Source organism: Monodon monoceros, unplaced genomic scaffold, assembly GCF_005190385.1.
Source record: "Monodon monoceros isolate NGI ecotype Baffin Bay Population unplaced genomic scaffold, NGI_Narwhal_1 Super_Scaffold_6, whole genome shotgun sequence".
Classification (NCBI taxonomy): Eukaryota; Metazoa; Chordata; class Mammalia; order Artiodactyla; family Monodontidae; genus Monodon; species Monodon monoceros.
This window is the reverse complement of record NW_021703783.1, coordinates 92,368,507-92,389,998: the sequence shown is the minus strand read 5'-3', so window position 1 is coordinate 92,389,998 and position 21,492 is coordinate 92,368,507. Positions and strand designations below refer to the sequence as shown.

The following is a 21,492-nucleotide window of genomic DNA, read 5'->3' as shown; positions in this document are numbered from 1 at the left end:
TGTGCAGCATCAAAACCTGCTGACCGCATCTGAGATTGAGAAGTCCTTCCCTCATCTTCAGTGACTCACGACTGTCCTGCACAAGCACCTTTCTTTAATCCTTTCCCAGGTCCTCTTTCTCTTCCTGTCCCCTAGGCCCCATTCTCAGTTCTCTTTTCCATTCTCTGCACCCATGGTGACCTCATCTCCTCTCAGCTTCAACTATCACTTCTATGTGGATCACTTCCAATTCTTTATCTCCACTTCTGACCTCTTTCTCAAGCGTCAGCTCCACATTGCCAGCTGCCTGCTAACCAGTTCCATCTGGAAATCCCACCAGCTCCTTAAACTCAGTATGCCTGACCTGGAATTCCCCATCTTCATTTCTGCTGAAGACTCCCGTCATTCACCTTGAAAACCTGGAGTCCCTGGTCCCTCTTCTAGCCCCACTGCCACAGTCTTAGGGCAGGCCCTTTCATAACAGGCCTCCTACCTGGCCTGCCTATCTCAATTCTCCCCTCAGTCCTGCCCTCTCCCAATCCCACCACTCCCAGTCCCTCCTCTGCCTCACTGCCATACTAATATTCTCAAAATACCACATTGATCACATTGCCTTCAGACTTTCAACAGACCCCCCACTACTGCCTTGGCAATCCAAACTACTGAGCAGGCGTCCAGCTCTCCCATAGACGTTCCAGCTCCCTTCAATCCCCTCTGAACACAACTAACCCTCCAGCCACAACGCTCTGCCCTCATGTCTGCTCTTCACAATTCTGCCCAATATTTAAGGCTCAGCTCAAATAAAAGGTCCTCATATAAAGACTTCTCTGATCAACCCAGCCAAAATTAGCCTTTCTCCTCCCTCAAACTCCTTTTGTATTTCTAATGGTGACCACTGTAGTAATGGGAGCACATCTGTGGTCTTACCCTCTCTATAAAATAGTGTTCTTTTAACACTTGCACTGCACACTGCCATTTCTGGACATCTCACCAAAGAAATCAACTTAAAAAGGAAAATCTTGGTAAAGTTGGGACCACTGATGACTCTCAAATCTACCTCCAGCCAGATATCTAATTACTCCAGACCTTCATTTAGATGCCCCAAGATTAAATTACTCCAAAACTGAACTCATTTTCTCAATCCCACATGTGTCTCTCGTCTAAATAGACCCTAACTCCATGAATGGTACCACCATCCATCAGCAGGCCAGGCCAGAGACAGAGGTGTCATCTTTTATTTCCCCAACCCTAACCCTCAATGATCAGGTTCTGTGAAATCTTCTTCCTAAATGTCTCTGGTTTTATCCACTTCTTCCCAGCTCTGCTGTCAGCCCAGGCCACCATCACCTGAGATTACTGCAATACCATCTGGTCTTACACTCAATCCTCCAGCCATTTTCTACAGTCCAACTAGAGCATATCTTTCAAAAGTTCAATCTGATCAGGTGAAATTCCTGCTGAAAACCCTTTAATTGTTCCCAGGATAAAGACTTCCAAACATGACTTATATAGACTCTTCCGCAACTCACCAGTGTTTACCTTTTCAGTTTCACTTCTCATTTCCCAGATTATCTTTTCTTTTACACACATCACACTCCAACCATGTCCAAGTACTCTACATACAGTTCTCCAAATATGCTGAAGTCCTCTCTTGCCTCGGGGCCCTTGCATAAGCTGGTCCCTCTATGTGGGTTGGGTGTCCCTCTTTTGTAATCACCCAACACCCTGAGGACTGGCCAGGCTCCTTGCATTTACATTCTTTCTAACTTCAGCAATGGTACCTGGAAAAAAATCTTCCTACTACTCCTATGCTAGCTCTTATCCCAATGTCTGACAGGTAATAGGTACTCAAATAATTATTTGTAATGAATGAACAGATAAAAATTTTGTTTTTCTTTGAACCAATTCCAGTCCAAGGTCAATGAATGAAAGCTATTTGTCATCTATATTAATTCAACAGCATTGTATAAAGTGGGCAATTGACCTAAATTTTAATTTTATCTGTCTTTTGAGTCAGATAAAATTGTCTATTACCAGTTTGGTTAAATAGAGTCTACATGTGCAGGCTCAGAACAATGAAAATGAAGGAAAAAACACTGTATTTTATATTCTCCTTTGCCTTGTAAACTTTAAGACCAATTCATTTGAAACTGTTCAGAACCTTTAGATGCAAAACACAGAATGTATGAAAAGCAGCCAAGCAAATGTGGATATACCACAGAGGCAGAGCCTGAAGGGAACGGGAGAGCAGGGAGAGATGACCTCAGACCATAGGAATGTAGGGACTTGAATAAAAGAAAAGGCTCAGCGCTGCCCCTGCCCTCATCCAGACTGAAGCTCTGGGCAATCAGTGCCCGTGTGGTCATGATCCTGGGAGCCATGAGAGGATCAGGCATCTGTGGGGCCATAAAAGCCTTTCTGGTTTACTTAACAGAGAGAGAGCAAAGGGGAAGGAAACACTGAGCAACGAGACTAGGTGCTGGCCCCTTCATACAGCATTTCCCTTCTGCTTCCCAACAACGTATTATTCCCATTTTACTGATTAAGAAACAGGGGCTTGGGCTTCCCTGGTGGCACGGTGGTTGGGGGTCCGCCTGCCGATGCAGGGGACACAGGTTCGTGCCCCGGTCCGGGAGGATCCCACATGCCGCGGAGCGGCTGGGCCCATGAGCCAGGGCCGCTGAGCCTGCGTGTCCGCAACGGGAGAGGCCCATAGCAGTGAGAGGCCCTCGTACCGAGAAAAAAAAAAAAAAAAAAAAAGAAACAGGGGCTTATGGTCACATAGCTGGTCCTGGTGACCTTATACTCAGGTCTAATTCAAACACATTTTTATTGAGCACTTACTTGTGCTAAGCCCTATTCTAGATGCTGAGGATTGAGCAATAAGCAAAACACTACAGTCTGCTTTGGTTTGTGGGGAGTGATGTACCACACACAAATAATGTGATTGCAGATACTCACACAATTAAGGCGCATAAAAAAAAGTAAAACTAAGGGATATGGCAGAGTAACTAGGGAGGCAACTTAAGTTGCAAGGTTCTCAGAGATAATTTAAAGGATAATTTTGCAGGCCTAGAAAAAAAAAAAGGATAAGGTGACTATCTCGTCAAACCTTAAATCGAAGTCTCTAGAACTACCAGAAGCAAAAACTTACCATCCATTCCCTGACTATCAGTATGGAGACCATCAGGGGAAAGAACTATAGCGTCATCCTAGTCATAACCCAAAGCAGTAGCTTAGACAGTCATCAGGTGGCAAATATTTCCACAGGAACCGGTGGCTGCTCAGGGCGACGGGCTGACCAAATTAATTCTTAGCTCCCCCTGCACCTACACCGGCACCAGGCATAATAAATGATTGCTGAATATTTGAAGAAAGAAAGGAAAGCATGTTAAAATGTCACCATCGCGGGTTAAATCCCTTTTCAGGCCAAGTGGCTTCAATTCACCCCACCCACTCCACCACAAGTCTTAATCACAAGAAGGTGAGGGAAGTCGGATTAGTGTAAACCCTTGAACAATACTGTACTAGGAAACAATTAGCATAGGCTGCCCCACTCCCCAGCCAATGATCAGAAACCCCACCTTTAAATTCCAAGTTCCACTTAAAGAAAATCTAATATCCAAATGATAATTAAAAATTAATAAGGAGTAATTATTTGGCTTCTTTAAATAAGGGTTCTCCTAATGCAGATACTCAGGCTATTTATGTACCAGGTACTTGTTCTAACTGTTGCACACACAGCACCAAGGTAAAGCCACTGGTTCTTTTACCTGGGTATCTCCCTCGTTAGATGGGTACTCCTTGAGGGGAGGAACAAAGTACATTCACCTGTGTTGCCTCAGGGCCTTGTCCAATTTAAACTGCAGATGGTCAATGATTATACTGAGTTGTAAAAATTAAATTTCTCCAAAACTTTTCAGTTCTGGGGCAGCTGGGTAGGGTGAGGCCCACCCCTTACTACTGTTATCTGCTGGGGCCTGCTCTGCAGAACCTGAAGGTCTCATCATCACATATCACTCTTTCTCTGTCTCTTTGTAGGCTTAAGAGCTAGAAAAGCCTTAGAAGTCTCTGCTTCAATTTTTAGAAGTTGATTTTTAAAGGACTGTCCCGGTGGCGACAGAGAATAACAAATGGCCATTCAAAGCTGAACAGGGCTGAGTTTGCGCCATATACCAAAGATGCCAATGCTTCCTTTCTGGCACACAGATGGAAGGACTGAAAAACAGTTTAAAAATAAGATACCACTTCTGATAAATAGGCGCTATCAATTTTTGTGATGCTTCAGTAAAATCTTAATAATGAATCTGTGACCGTTCTTCCTGAGACAGAGTAGCCTTGTGAATAATGACATTAATATCACAAGTAGACCCAGCATTGGGGGTGGGGAGACTTCAGTGAGGATTATATTATTTTTCTCCAGTAAGAAACTTCCCCTGCATACACTGTCTCATTTTTAAAAACCACAACATGCAAGTTCTAATATCCCTGGGGTTTTGCTGGTCATACCATCAGCTACATCTCTAAAGTTTTTAGATTCATTTCATGCTACCAACAGAAAGAAAACTTCAACAAAAGGCACAAATACCATCCATCTGCACACTTGATTTATTACTCATTTTTATTTGCTCCTGAATTCCCATAGTTTGGTGTGCCATAAGGACTGGCCCTGAAGGAACTTAGATCCAAAATGGCAGCTGAGCTTCTGAAACTCATCAGAGCCATAATGCCTAACATACGTGAAACCAGGTCTTATTTATCGCACTTCTCAACCTGTCTAGGAGAGAAGAATATTTACCAAAACATTTCAAAGAATCAGATGGCATTCTGTTAATGTTCATTATATCATTCTTCTTCTTGCCTAAGAGAGCAGGCACCCTGCTTCTGGTCCCTCTGCTCTGCAAACTGAATTAAACTGCTATTCACATGTTTACAGTCCACAAAAACAATCTAATGGCAAAACATGGAAAGCTTAGGTTCTTCTCATTCTTCTTCTGTAAGGCCAACTTAGGAAATGGGCGTAAAATGAATCATCTAACAAGTAAAGCCCCAAATAAGCGCTTTCATTTTCAGAAAAAACAACAACAAAAATCAGAGCTCTAATTTTCCTTAGGTCTACCACAAAGCAACACTCCCTATCACTATGGTAATTTCTGTCTTTTCCTTTAAATTCAAGCTGTAAAAAAAATTTTTAAGAGACAAATTTGTTCCAGATTACCTCCTGACTGTAATGTTTCCAATCCCTCTTACACAAAAGCTGAACTTATACCACCAAAAAAATTTACACTGAATTTAAACCGTCACTTCTACTCATTTCCACTAATATAATAACAACATTAATTTTAGAAAAATAATAAAATACTTGCTCTTTAGAGACAGAGGACTTTATCTTTATGAATTCAAATGGAAAGTCTTTTTGTTAAATTAGCATGAAAGTCCCTTCATCTACACACAATTGGCCCAAAGAAACAGGCCATTTTCAGCACAAGAGGCCAATCCATTTTAACAGTGAATAAAGCTTTTGAAAGCACTACACACCCTCTTCCAGACTGTCAAATTTTCAAAATGGTCCAGCATTTTTTTTTGCATTTTTTTAACACTTTCAGGTCCAGCAAACATCTTATAATTAGATTAATTAAAAAGGAAACAACAACAGCCAAAAAAAACCACTGCTCACTTCTGATCAAAATTATTCCATTTATGCTTAATTAGCTTTAATCCAAGTCTACATATTTAATGATGGGGATATGACAATTCAACCTATTTGCATATTTTAAATGCCCTTTCTAAACTATACTTTGTAACAGATTTAGAAAAATAGTCTGTTTCTCATGCCAATATGCTAAGGCATAAATCAGGAGGATACAAATTAGGAAGAAAAAAAAAAAGAAAACAAGGCCTCTCAGAGCCAGGGATGTGCTGGGAGGCCGGGGGGGGGGGGGGGGGGGGGGGGGGGTAATTTCCCGGGGGGGGTGTGCAATTTACCCGCCGCATCAAAACTACGATCCTTTCAGCCCACCAGACCGAGAAGCATTACATCACACTCTCACAATGATAGGGGGAGGTGGCTCTGAGAAAGCAAGTTTTCAGCCGCCTTCCCTCCCTGTTCCCAGGCTTTCTAGAATCCTGCATTAGGAGTAATGGAATTTAACTTCAGTGCACTGCACACACAGTTTCAGGGGTAACACATACAGCTACTTATTTAGGTGACCCAATATGACCACTTCACAATGGATACGTGGCTAAAACAGGCAACTACACACACAGATGCTGAATTTGTGCTGAAAAGCCCAGTTCATCTGTGTAAGATTAAACAGAAATTGTAATCTATGAGAAACGAATAAAGCCAATCCACAGGGAGAAACTGATAAAGAAATAATTCCTAATCGGGAGGAATAGCTGTTTATATACCCTTTAAAACACCATGTTTACAAGATAGTCCCACCATTTGGTTCGAACCACAATCAAAATAAAAGCGCATCTGGCTGCATATTTGAGAACACACACAGAGACCCAGTGCAAATGAGCGCGCGCAGAGGAGAGGGGTGATCCACACATTGCTTGGGAGGTTTTCAAGCAGGGGAATCTACAAACCCCAAACCTCCTGGTGTTCTCTCGCCCCCAGCCTGATGTTTAAAATGGATCAGGTCTTATTTTAGGTTTTACATCTCTCTAGGAAGGATGGCCTAGCTTTAAAAAAAAAAGAGAGAAAAAGAAAAAGGTTTTCCCGTGGTAGTGCTTGCCCTCCCAGATCCTTTGTCGGCCTTAGCAGCCGAAAGAATGCAAACCCATTTATATTTATGCAAATTTTTGCAGCAGATTTAAGGGGGAAGGGAGAGGTCTGTGTTTTTTAAAAAACCTCTTTCTAAATATCAAATTTCCAAATACTCGCAGCTTCATTTATTTGCAAGACAGAAACGATGATGAATACCTGCATATAAATTAAAAGTGCAATTAAATCACTTCAAAATCAAATATTTTACCAAGGCTTTTTCCACTTCTAAAATGCCGAACCAAAAGTACATCACGGGTCTGATTTACACAGATTCACGAAATGTCTGAAGCCAGCCTCCACGCTAGACAAATGTCGATTTGCAACACCACTAGTGAAAACGGTTAGACAAGATCCATATAAATCAATTGGTTTTAAAAAATTGAAAATATTTACCAACCTCATAAAGTGCAGCAGTGCTTAAATCCAGCAAATTGAGGCATACAAGGTAGAAATGGAAATGAAAAAAGGTCCAAAAAATGATTTCTTTTTGTCTATCTGTTTTTTTGTATTTTAAATATTCAGAAACCAGCAGAGACTCTGTCGGCCATTTTGGCTTGAACTAACTCTCACACTCACTCTCCCTCTTGCTCTCTCTCTCCCCCTCTGTCTCTAAAGGAAACAGCTTTTTGTGACCTTCAAATAGAGGCGGATCATGTGACTTTGGGTAGGTTTGTCAATCAGGAAAGGGGAGGGAACTGGGGCTGAAACTACCTTAAAGGGAAAGCGGCCCTTTTCCACTCACTTTCATTTGTGAAACGCTGTTATCTCATACTCTCCACCTACACACACTGAATGTGAAAGTGGCAACAGCATAAGGGTAACAGATGAACAAAATATAAAAACCTTTATTGGTTTATAGAAATGTTCTCAGTTGCTAACGATTCTTACAGATCCTGGAGCTTGGCTCACTTGCTACAGTTATTCTCTGGATGTTTGGGCAAGCACAGGCTGGCAAACTACTCTTTAAAAAGGGGCTTAAACAACACCTTACCCAAACAAGAGACTTTCGTCTTTAAAGACTGAGGTGAAAACACAGGACACAACTGATCTCTAACAAGCTCCTAAAATGCACAGGAAAAGACTGAAAGGAAACATACCAAAGTATAATCTGTGAATGCCAACTCAGAGAGGTTAAGTGACTTATCCCAATCACACAGCTAGACAGCTGCAGAACAGTGACTGGTTTCCCAGCTGAACTCCACATTTATTGTTTCAGGTGTATGTATGTTTGGTACCTCCTCCCCGCACCCCAAATAAAAACTATGCTACAGCACAGCAAGCTGGCAGATCTGAGTCACCTTTAATCCCCTCCCCCACCTGAGGAAGTAGCTCGGCAGCTGACCTAGAGTCAGCGCTAAAATTTAAAACCTACCTGTTTTCCCCCATTCCTAAGAGCCTTCTTCTGACTCAGTGCATCTTGGTTTCAACCCACCTAAGAAAACCACGCTGGGTTTGCGTCTCTAGCTCTGGGGCTAACAGGCTGTGTAACCTTAGTTAGGCAATTCCCTTTACCTTCCAGGCCTCAGTTTTCTCATTTGTGGAATGTAAGGATTGGCCATCAGTAGATGGTATCTTTGATTCCTTTCAGCCCTAAAACTGTACTCGGCTTCTTTGTTTTTAGCAGTTCTGTTTCATCTTATCCTTGCCATCTCAAAAGTCATTACCCCAGGAAAGTTTTCCTTGACCCTCCCCGTCTAGACCAGGCCTTCCTGTTCAACACTCCCATAACTTCCCTTACTACTTCTTCATAGCACCAGGCATAACTGCAATTTATTATTTGTCAAAGAAGTTGCTTATAATTGGTCGTCCCCAGTATGTATAAGGACACATACCACATCTTCCTTCACTGCTGTGTGAGGCCTGACACCTACCTAGCCCCACATAGCAGGTAAATAAATGAATGAATTAATGACTTAGACCTCCATTCAGAAGTGCTGGGCTGAACAGAGGAAATGTGCTATCCAAATACAAGGAATAAAAGTCACATAGTTTCCAGAAAATCATCTCCATCTATTTGTTTTAAGGACTGCTTGAGGAAATAAAGTAACTAAAATCATAGAAAGTGGGCAGAAGTGCCCTGTGACTATCAGACTCCATCTATCTCTATGAACCAGAAAAGCTCAGATTCCACAGTGTGATTCTCCCAAATGAACTGGGCTGACCAAGCGTAATCTGACATGCCAGCCAGCACAGAAATGATGGATTCTGTAAGCCCAGCGTTCCTTGAAAAGGAACCTACGAACCCTTTCTAAATCCCACACGTTTGTCATCCTGGCTTCTCGGTCTTTATACAGTCTCCCTCCTTCGCTTTTTCCACTGTGATAGAAGAACCAGAAAGGAGCTGTTTCAGGGCAGGCAGAGGCCAATGCCTAGATGATCTGGCAGCTTGAATATTTATGGCGTAAACGCTTCCACTGTCTTTGCACAGGCCTGAGTGGAGTAGGAGCCAGGACCTGAACTGACAATTGAGATTGTAAGCAAAAGCAGGAAACTCCTAGGATGGAAATTTTGAACATTTAGTCTATTTTTATCCTTCCAATACCTTCCAGATGAGCTACGGAAAGCTTACTTATGTGGAGCATGCTCAACATGTTAAAATGCATGGAAATTGTACAGCTGCCTTGTTTTAATTTGTGATGGACAGAATTTCTTTATAAGACTGAATTTTGCCAAGTCTCCACTCCTCAATGCAGAACATTATCATATAAACGTGACTATGTGTTTCCTTGTGTTATAGCAAGCTGCACAAAACGTAGAGAAACAAACACATTTTAAAGCAAAATATTAGCTCTATTTTCAAATGATATGATCAATTATTTTCTTCAACCTCCAGGAATCTTTTTCTTGGTGAGATACCTCTAAACTTAAAACAATTAGTCCAATTGTTCATCTAAAAGAAAGAAGTGTAATAAATGCACTATTTCCCCTGTATTTCCAGGCATTTTGGGCTTTGTGATATAGTTATATTTATTGTACTGTTTTCATATTAACAATTAGACAGCATTTTTAGATTATATTACAGGGCTTCCCTGGTGGTCCAGTGGCTAAGGCTCTGTGCTCCCTATGCAGGGGGTCCGGGTTCGATCCCTGGTCAGGGAACTAGATCCCACATGCATGCCACAACTAAAGATCCTGCGTGCTGCAATGAAGATCCCGTGTGCCACAGCTAAGACCCGGCGCAGCCAAATAAATAAATATTAAAAAAAAAAAACTGCCCTAAAAATAAATTATATTACAAAGTGAGGATACAAAGTAATAAAAAATGAGTTTACTTTTAAAACAAATAAACCTGAACTTATATGTTCAAATGAGTGTTATCTTTCAAAGTTGGCACCTTCGCTGACTATATAACCACTACTAAAATATTTCTATGAGGAAACATGATTGAAAAATAATGAACTGAACATATTTAACTCAAAAACCTACAAAATGAGTAATGAACTCAAAAAATAAATTAACAATGATAAAATCATAAAGAGTAGACTGAATCTTTATTGATTCAAAAAACTTTTGCTTGTTTTAAAATGAACCTATCTACAAAACAGAAACAGACTCACAGACATAGAGAACAGACTTGTGGCTGCCAAGGGAGAGGGGTGTAGGAAAGGGATGGACTGGGAGTTCAGGTTTAGCAGATGCAAACTATTACATATAGAATGGATAAACAACAGGGAACCATATTCAATATCCGAGATAAACCATAATAGAAAAGAATATTTTAAAATTTATATATATGGGGCTTCTCTGGTGGCACAGTGGTTATGAATCCGCCTGCCAATGCAGGGGACACGGGTTCAAGCCCTGGTCCAGGAAGATCCCACATGCCATGAAGCAACTAAGCCCGTGCGCCACAACTACTGAGCTTGCACTCTAGAGCCCATGAGACACAACTACTGAGCCCATGTGCCACAACTACTGAAGCCTGCGCACCTAGAGCCTGTGCTCCGCAACAAGAGAAGCCACTGCAATGAGAAGCCTGCGCACTGCAACAAAGAGCAGCCCCCGCTCGCCGCAACTAGAGAAAGACTGTGTGCAGCAACGAAGACGCAACACAGCCAAAAATAAATAAATAAAAATAAATTTAAAAATTTATATATATGTATAACACTTTGCAGTACAGCAGAAATTAACGCTGTAAATCAACTATACTTAAAATGTTTTAAAAATTTTGTTTCAAAAAATAAATAACTGGGTATATACCTGGAGAAAACCATAATTCGGAAAGATACATGCACCCCAATGTTCACTCCAGCACTATTTACAATAGCCAATCAAACCAAATGTCTATTGACAGATGAATGGATAAAGAAGATGTGCTATACATATATATATAATAGAATACTACTCAGCCATAAAAAAGAGTGAAATAATGCCGTCTGTGGCAACGTGGAGAGACCTAGAGATTATCATACTAAATGAAGTAAGCCAGATAAAGACAAATATCATATGATATCGCTTATATATGGAATCTAAAAAAATGATACAAATGAACTTATTTACAAAACAGAAAGAGACTCACAGACATAGAAAACAAACTTATAGTTACCAAGGGGTAAAAGGGGGTTGGGGGGGATAAATTAGGAGGTTGGGATTAATTTATACACACTATTATATATAAAATAGATAACCAACAAAGACCTACTGTATAGCACAGGGAACTATACTCAGTATTTAGTAATAACCTATAAGGGAAAAGAATCTGAAAAGGCATATATATATATATATATATATATATATATATACACACACACACACACATATCTGTAACTGAATCACTGTGCTGTACACCTGAAACTAACACAATACTGTAAATCAACTATACTTCAATGAAAATAATAACAATAAAATTTTTAAATTAAGTTTTAAAAATTAATAAAAAATAAAATAAATAAATAAAAGTGGATAATCCTTTGGAAAGTCTGATCAATTAAAAACAAGAGAGGGGCTTCCCTGGTGGCGCAGTGGTTGAGAGTCCGCCTGCCAATGCAGGGGACACGGGTTCGTGCCCCGGTCCGGGAAGATCCCACATGCCGCGGAGCGGCTGGGCCTGCGCATCCGGAGCCTGTGCTCCGCAACGGGAGAGGCCACAGTAGTGAGAGGCCCACGTACCGCAAAAAAAAAAAAAAAAAAAAACCATTGCAGAAATGTGTTAGATAATTATTCAAAGAACTAGCCACTGAAACTACGTCAGGCATAAGTAGTTTTCTTCTATCAAACAGATAATTTCATGTTATCTCTACTGTTCCCAAACTTATGGAGACAGAAGAGAAAGCTTCCAAATTTCTTCTATGAGGCTAACATATTCCTGATATCCATCTGGACTCAGATGCGGTATGAAAAATAAAACTATAGACCAATCTTCATTTGTGAAGACGAACACAAAAATCCTAAGTAAAATATTAGCAAGTAGAATTTACCGGTTTTAAGAGAATAATTCATTATGACCATGTAGGGTTTATACCAACAATTCGAGGATTGTTAAATTACAAAATCTATTAACATAACTCTTCATTTGTTCAACAAGTATGTATTAACTGCTTTCTCTGTGTCTGTGCTAGGTGCTGCGGATACAGTAGTACCAAACAGGGTAGGTTCTCGTCCACATGGAGCCAATATCCTCATGGGAGAAGGAAATTCACTGAGAAGGACGTAAAGAGTTCCATGGAAAAACTGAGAGAGGCTCACTTTAGATCAGGTGGTTAGGGAAGGCTTTTCTCAGGAGGGGCATTTAAGCTGAGCTGAAAAGCAATTGCTTGAGTGTTGAAAGAACAAGAGGGATGATCAGGAGGCTAGGCCAGGTGACCAAGGGAGAGAGGTGGGAGACGAAGCCGAGGAGGTGGGAGGGGCTAGATCATAGTGGGTCTTGCAGGCCACAGAAAGGATGTTATTGTTAAGAACGGTGCAAAGTCACAAAAGAATTTTAAAGCAGGAGAGTGAACAGTGCCATTTTATCCGTTACGCAGTCTCCACTTAATATCTCGGATCTACAAGCTTTTTAAGGGTCTAGGCAAATGTTTGGGACCTGAAAAAATATATTTACAAGTCCAAAATACAAAAAGAAAATTATAACCATAAAAATTAATAAATGCTTCAGTGTCCTTGGAATATAACACCCAACAGTTTCATTCACTAAGTTTAGCATTTATAAGGTTTCATTACATTTGAAAATAATTCTCACTTTGTAAAAAATACTAAATATGTTAATTATTAAGAAATCTTAGGTGATTACAAATTAAGTCAGTTATTTGTAGCCAAAGAATTTCAGAAGCAAAATTATTAAAATTCTTTTAACATACGATAGCAAAAATAAATAAAACCACGTATTTAATATGGGATGAGGGGCTTCCCTGGTGGTCTAGTAGTTAAGAATCCGCCTTGCAATGCAGGGGACACAGGTTCGATCCCTGGTTGGGGAACTAAGATGGTGGGGCAACTAAGCCCATGTGCCGCAACTAAGACCCAACACAGCCAACTAAACAAACAAATTTTTTTTTTTTTTAAATATGGGATGAGGGTACCTTTTAATATGTTTCCTATAAAGTGGGACAAAGTCTCCAAAACCTCCCAAAGTAAATATTCCAAGGACCCATGGAGGTCTTACTACCACTTCAGGAGAGACAGAATCAGGGTTATGTGTTCAAAAGCTCATCCTGGCTTCTATATGGAGAATACACTATAGAGGACCAAGTGGAGAAGCAGAGACAAGTTGGAAGGCAACTGTGGACTTCTAGGTGAGGGAGTCAGATGGAGGTGGTAGAGGGGCTTCTATCGTAAGTTAGATAACTGGTTGTTGTTAAGAATGCAATCTGTGGGACTTCCCTGGTGGTCCAGTGGCTAAGACTCCATGTTTCCAATGCAGGGGGCCTGGTTTCGATCCCTGGTCAGGGAACTAGATCCCACATGCTGCAACTAAAGATCCTGCATGGGGGCTTCCCTGATGGCACAGTGGTTAAGAATCCACCTGCCAATGCAGGGGACACAGGTTCGAGCCCTGGTCCAGGAAGATCCCACATGCCGTGGGGCAACTAAAGAGCCCGCGCTCTAGAGCCCATGAACCACAACTACTGAAGCCTGTGCTCCTAGAGCCCGTGCTCTGCAACAAGAGAAGCCCCCGCAATGAGAAGCCTGCGCACCACAACGAAGAGTAGCCCCTGCTCACTGCAACTAGAGATGGCCTGCGCGCAGCAACAAAGGCCCAACACAGCCAAAAATAAAATAAATAAATTTATTTTTTAAAAAAATGCTGCATGCCACAACTAAAAGATCCCACGTGCTGCAATTAAGACCCGGTACAGCCAAATAAGTAAATATTAAAAAAAAAAAAAAAAAAAGAATGCAATCTGTGACCATAAAGTATACAGTAAGGCCAATCCACCCTTTCAAAAATAAGACTCCAAACTCTGAACTCACCGTTCATTCAGTCAAGAACCATCTTTTAAGCATCTACTATGTATTAGATGCTGTGCTAGAACCAAGCCCAGGAGGGTACAAAGAGGATTTTAACACCTTGAAGGACAGAGACATGTAAATCCATAATTAAAATATAGCATGGTAGCTGCCATAATTAAAGTACAAATTGAGATATATAGATAGTTACACTATAAGAATACAAAGAACTAACTGCTGAGAGTCAGGAAAGGTTTCACAGGGGAGGTAAGATTTTAAACCGAGTCTTAAAGAATCAGTAGGAGTTTGTCGTGTAGAAAACACAGGAAAGGCAAAAGCTTTTCTAAGTCTTATCAACTTCAGTACTACCAAACGACAGCGATGAAGAAGGCTGATGAGAAATAAATGTAAGAACTAAGTTTTTTCAGAATTTTTATCCCCAACAAAGTCAGAAGGTATATAGATAGAAATAGTAGTCAAAACTACAGTGGAATCTCTAACACAACTAGAATCCAAAATCTTCGGAGAAGGTTAGCATTTACACTCCTATTACACATTTATAAATTAGAATGCTAGCAGACCTTTTAAGGAACATTAGAAGAAAATTCTCAGATTCTTTAGAATCAAACCTCAAAAATCAAATTTGCGTCTGGAGGATGCCTTCCTTGACACTCCTGTTTGAGTTCAGTGTCCTCCTCTGTGCTTCCTGGCACCCTGTATATGCCTCTACGGAAGCACCTTCAAACCCTACTGTTGTTACCCATTTGCTTGGTGCTTCCCCCTCTAAACCATGAGCTTCTTAAGGGCAGGGTATATGGTTATTATTTCTATCTCTAGTACATAGGAGGAATTCAATTAATGTTTGCTGAATGAATGACCAAATGAATAAGCAAAAGAATGAATAGATGAATACTATTAACCTGGGTATTTATAAGAGGCAAAAGAAACAACACTTAACATCCTATAATTAGGAGATAAGACACTGGACAGTCAACAAGAAAGTATAAGATAAATTGTTAACTATATGGTTCCAACCCTCAGAGAGACAGGAGTTAGAAAATTGAGACACTATAGCTCATTTGAGCTGAGTTTCAAAGGAAGGACAGAATCAGAATGGTCAAAATAGATGTTTCAGCAATGTGTGCCATCCTGTTGCTACAATGGTGTAGTTGGTAGGTGTGCCCCCCCCCCGGGGCCAAACAGTGGGGCTCCATGGCCCAAAAAGAGTGCTGAATTTTTACTGCACATGCTCAATAATCCATAGAGTAATGCTGAACTTAAGGGTTTAGGGGTAGATTCTCTGGTCATTGAGCACATCCAGGTGAATGAAGTCCCCAGGATGTGGTGCAGGACTTAACAGAGCTCATGGTCAGATCAACCCATACATGAGCTCTCCCTACCACACTGAGATATCCTTACTGAAAAAGAACAGATTGTTCCTAAACCAGAAGAAGAGGTTGCACAGAAAGAAAAGATATTCCAGAAGAAACAAAAACTTACGGACCAGAATAAATGCCGCAAGAAAATAAATGCAAATAAAAGTAAAACAAAAAACAAAACCAAAAGAACACAAAAAACCCCAGATGCTTCAATACGAAGCTAATGAAGCTTTAGCTGCAGGACCCCTCACTTTCATTGGGCTTTCCCAAAGCCCTAGGAGGGGTCCTGAAACTATGCCCAGATGATCTCTTTTTTTTTTTTATTGTAGTAAAATATGTAAAATTTACCATCTTAACCATTTTTAAGTGTACAGTTCAGCAGTGTTAAATATATTCACATTGTTGCGAAACAGATCTCCAGAACTTTTTCATCTTGCAAGTCTGAAATTGTATATCCATTAAACAACTCCCCTTCTCCCCCTCCCCCCAGCTCCCGGTAACCACCATTTTACTTTCTATTTACATAAATCTGACTACTTTAGATACCTCATAAAAGTAGGATCATACAGTATTTGTCTTTTTGTGACTGGCTTATTTCATTTATACTATTTTCAAGGTTCCATCCATGGTAGCATTTAATAGGATTTCCATCATTTTATGAGTGAATAATATTCCACTTCTTGTATATACCACATTTTGTTTATCCATTCATCCACCAATGGGACACCTGAGTTGATTCTACCCCTTGGCTATTATGAATAATGCTGCTATGAATATGAGTGTGCAAATATTTCTTCAAGACCTTGCTTTCAATTCTTTTGGACACATAACCAGAAAGGGGATTCCTGGATCATTTGGTAGTTCTATTTTTGAGTTTTTGAGGAAACTCTAAACTGTTTTCCAAAGAAGTTACGCCATTTTACAATCCCACCAATAGTGCACAAAGGTTCCAATTTCTCCATATCCTTGCCAATATTTATTTTGTTTCTTGCTTTTTTTTTTTTTTGACAGTAGTTATCCTGATGGGTGTGAAATGACATCTCATTGTGGTTTTGATTTGCATTTCCTTGATGATCAGTGATGCTGAGCATCTTTTCATATGTGTAAAGGCCATTTATTTTATCATCTTTGGAGAAATGTCTATTCAAGGCCTTTGGACATTTTTTAATCAGGTTATTTGATTTTTGCTGTTGTTGAGTTGCTCTTTATATATTCTGGATATTAATCTCTTATTAGATAATATGATTTGCAAATATTTCCTCACAATCTGTAGAATGCCTTTTTACTCTATGACTGTGTTCTTTGATGCATAAAAATTTTTAACTTAGATGTAGTTCCATTTGTCTATTTTTGCTTTTATGCCTATGCTTTTGGTGTCATATCCAAAAAACACTGCCAAGTCCAGTATCATGAAGCTTTTTCCCTATGTTTTCTTTTAGGAGTTTTATAGTTGTAGGTCTTAGGCTTAGGTCTTTGATCCATGTTGAGTTAATATTTGTATATAGTATAAGATAAGGGTCCAACTTCATTCTTTTGCAAATGGGTATTAAAAATTCCCAGTGCCATATGTTGAAAAGACTCTCTGTTCCCCACTGAATGGTCTTAGCACCTTTGTCAAAGATAATCTGACCTTATATGAGGGTTTATTTCTGGGCTTTCTATTCTTGCCATTTGTCTGTTTGCCTGTCTTAATGCCAGTACCACACTGCTTTTGATTACTGCAGCTTTGTAATATATTTTGAAATTAGGAGTGTGAGTTCTCCAACTTTGTTCTAAATGACCAATTATTCTTAAAAATGTGCGAAGACAATGTATTTCTCCTCACAATCTTAACACAGATTGTCAAAACCACAGCCTCTTTCCATCTCAGCTCCCCCCCCCGACCATGATCCCCCCTGTCAATAGAGTCAGAGTGGCTGTAGGCCTTTGGGGGATTCCTAAAGGGAAAGCTGTGTTGATGATATTTTATTGGTTTGGGGTTTTTTTTTAATTAATTAATTTATTTTTGGCTGCACTGGGTCTTCGCTGTGGTGCATGGGTTTCTCACTGCGGTGGCTTCTCTTGTTGCAGAGCACAGGCTCTAGGCATAAGGGCTTCAGTAGTTGTGGCATGCGGGGTCAGTAGTTGTGGCTTGCGGGCTCAGTAGTTGTGGCTTGCGGGCTCTAGAGCTCAGGCTCAGTAGTTGTGGCACACGGGCTTAGATGCTCTGCAGCATGTGGGATCTTCCCGGACCAGGGCTCGAATCTGTGTCCCCTGCATTGGCAGGTGGATTCTTAACCACTGTGCCGCCAGGGAACTCCCTTTGGTTTTAATGGAATATATTTATGTGGTTCTCAGTCACTTCCATGTATGGCTGAGTTACTATTAACCATCCTGTGAACAAAGATGTTGCTGGGCCAACTCATTGTGCATACTGACAGAAATGTGCAGGGCCAGATCATACCATGATATAAATGTGTCAATTCAAAGAGTATTTCAGGGTAGTCAATATACGAGAAAAAAATGAAGCCTTGCAATCTTATAGCCTATTTATAAAAGACACTTGCTCCAAAATTGATAACAATCTTACAAATTTATATGATATAGCCAATAACAGGTTGTGAAGATGAAAGGAACTTCTCTAATCTATCAATAACAAACAACATATTTTGGTCAACCATGCTATAGAAAACACTGAATTATCTCGATCTCTTTTTAGAAAATATCACAGAATTGTCATAATATGAAGGGTCAATCAAAGAGTAAGCAGCCACAAAATGTTGGGAAAAAAACTTTACAGCAATGTGTTAGGCAAATATTAATACAAATTAATATAAAATATTATTTGTCAACTTTTTTAAGTTGTCATTTTTGTGATTTCTTTCCTCATTGTAAATAAATATTCACTTTCGTACCAATTATGTATTTGAAATTCTTTTTTTAAAATTTTATTGGAGTAGAGTTGATTTACAATGTTGTGTTAGCAAAGTGATTCAGTTATACATATATGTATATTCATCCTTTTTTAGACTCTTTTCTCATATAGGTTATCACAGAATATTGAGTAGAGTTCCCTGTGCTATACAGTAGGTCCTTGTTGGTTATCTGATTTTCTTTTTCCTAAAGAGCATTCCCACAAAACCTAGGTTTGCTCCTGGTCAGAAAGAAGGGTCTCTTTCCCTGAACAAAGGCATGAGAGGGGGAAGGAAACGAGATACGCATGGAAGACCTTACTGAGAGACACTGGGCAGCAGCAGGAAGATCCTTCAAACAGTAGAGAAAATATGCATAAGTAGGCTAAAGGCATCTTATGGAGGCCCTTGGAAGCAAAGAAAGAGTTCAGACTTGCATAGAAAATCTTTCTTTTTTTTTTTTTTTGCGAAATAATAATCAACTGGCTTACAGGTAGGGACACTTAAAGAGGAGAATCTGTTAAAGCTGGATCTGTTGGAATATATTTAAGAAAGTACTGAATATAAAGTCAAACATGACAGGTTACCAATTCACTTTTCTTCTGCTAATAATAAATAAAATATTCTTAAGTTAGGATTTTTAGTCACCCCACTTCAGACTTTCAAAGTGAGTGTGCAGAACAGGGATTCTTAACAGTCTGTGGGAACTTACTGACATCTTCATTTATTCAGTATATATTTATTGACGTTTTCTGGTGCCAATGGCAGTGACCATGCTGGCAAAAGTCTCTGTTCTTGTAGAGCTGAAGACAGAGCAAAAAGCCTTAGCCTGACCTTTCACTGCCTGCCATCATGCTGTACCTCCTCTTTACTACAATCTCCCTCCCCCTCCACCCCGTACTTCTGCCAAAACCTCAGTACACAGACTCCCAGTGGGTAAGGAAAGGCGCAGTGCTTACAGCAGGACTTGTGTCCATACCCTCCAGTGAACATAAAACTTGGGGGAAATAAACACTACCTTCTCCTCATGACACCACTGGAAATTCTTGCAACTGAACATGCATTTCATTATCTATATTTACATAATGCTATGTATTTCAAAACATTTTACAACTATACGATAACAGTAATGTCTCCAAAAAAGCAGCCTTAAAACAGCAATTTCAAGGAACTGGGCAAATTAATTTTACTACATTTTGCCTTTCAAGTAATATTCTTCCATGAAAGCATATTATTTGTTCATAAGTAAAATATAAGCTAAATAAATAAGACTTCTATTAAATTAACTGTAGTTTTCTGAGAGCCACATGAGCTACCCTATTCACTGTTGTTTAAAGTCACCACTTTAACCTGTAAGTGCAGTAGCAATCCACAGTCTGTAGTCATTTTCAATTACAAAACACAGGAAAAACCTCATAAAATAGAGTTTAGAACTTAAAGACATTTTCAAAGAATTAATTTTTAAGTGACTTCTATGTATATTAGAAAATTTATTAGCAACTGAAAGTTTCCCAAAGACTTAGTATAAAATGTTTATGGTTATACTAAAATTCCCAGCAGCAAAAATTCCATGAGCATAACTATCTATTGAACCTCTTTGTGGCATTTTCAAAATACTAATAAACTTGAAAATAACTCTCACTTCTTTTCTCCCAAAAACAATCTGAAAAGATTATATAGAAATCCAGAGACTTCCCTGGTGGTCCAGTGGTTAAGACTCGCATTCCCAATGCAGAGGACCCGGGTTCCATCCCTGGTCAGGGAACTAGATCCCATATGTCGCAACTAAAGATCCCACACGCGGCAACTAAAAAAGATCCTGCATGCCACAACGAAGATCCCACGTGTTGCAACTAAGACCTGGCGCAGCCAAATAAATAAATATTAAAAAAAGAAATCCAACTATTTTCCTGGTGTCCAGCTTACTGCTGTGTAGTAATGATTGAGTTTATAAAGCATTCAATTTGGTACTTCTTAATAAGTTTATTTCAACATGTACATATTTTAATGGCCCAAAGGAAAAAAAAAGTTGGTGAAAAACTGATGGTAGAAAACAGAAAATAAAATGTTAAAAACAAACAAACCAAAAAACCCTTTCCTATGGCCAAATACCAAGGTTTGTGTTTTGAAGATAATTATCTACAAAATGAGTGATTTGGAAATACTTTCATTTTCTCTGTATTTAGGAAATGCTACAGAGCTTCCAAAAGCCTTTAAATAAGCACCAGAAGAATGGTTTCCAAAGAGTTTAGTGTTGGGCTTCCCTGGTGGCGCAGTGGTTGAAAGTCCGCCTGCCGATGCAAGGGACGCAGGTTCGTGCCCCGGTCTGGGACGATCCCACATGCCGCGGAGCGGCTAGGCCCGTAAGCCATGGCCCCTGAGCCTGCGCGTCTGGAGCCTGTGCTCCGCAATGGGAGAGGCCACAACAGTTAGAGGCCCGCGTACCGCAAAAAAAAGAAAAAAAAAAAAGAGCTTAGTGTTAAATTTGGTAGTCAAATATAAAACAAGGGCTATCAACTGTAGAGATTTAGAAAGAATAAACTTTTAAAAGTTGTACCACAGTATAAGATGAATGTGAGGAAGAGAGAACTGTAGGTTAAGGAGTTAGAGTAGGAGCAGAAACAAAGGTAAGGACTGACTATCAGAACTTACAAAAGGTCTGTATAATTAATATTTCAGAAAAATTAAAAGGGCATTTTATAACTAGACATTTAAGTTGGGAAGAATGTAATTAGTAAGAAGAGAATTTAATCAAGACATTGGAGTTAAGACATTTAAAAAATAGCACCTCAAGCACAAAATCATATTATACCACACTGGGGTATAAAGGGTGGTGTTGACGCCCTAAATTACATTCTTCTCTCTGAATCAATATAAAACTGTCTTCAACACTTCGATTTCCTTACAGGTCTCCGATGCAAGAATAGACTCTCCCTTAGAAAGGGAAGTTAAAAAAGCACCCCAAGAGAGTAGAAATATAGAAAATGATACAATTAATTATATCAACAATCCCTCAAAGGGGGATACTGTCTATAAAATACATTATTAAATGAGATGTTTTTGGTTTTTAAAATTTTAATAT

The 21,492-nt window shown here is 39.7% G+C and overlaps 1 protein-coding gene across 10 annotated transcripts in view; it reads right to left on the bottom strand.

Annotated features, from left to right (window-relative positions):
* Nucleotides 1-21,492, bottom strand: part of TNRC6B (trinucleotide repeat containing adaptor 6B) — a 259,183-nt gene that overhangs the window by 136,354 nt on the left and 101,337 nt on the right. Inside the window, exon 1 of one of the 10 annotated variants that reach the window (XM_029206304.1) lies at nucleotides 7,152-9,157. The exons of 8 other annotated variants lie outside the window; for them this stretch is intronic. In XM_029206304.1, the coding sequence (XP_029062137.1) occupies nucleotides 7,152-7,156 (5 nt within the window). In that variant the 5' untranslated portion in view covers nucleotides 7,157-9,157. Of the gene's footprint in view, nucleotides 1-7,151; nucleotides 9,158-21,492 lie in introns of those variants that run through there. One more of the 10 variants, XM_029206302.1, reaches the window with a different exon arrangement.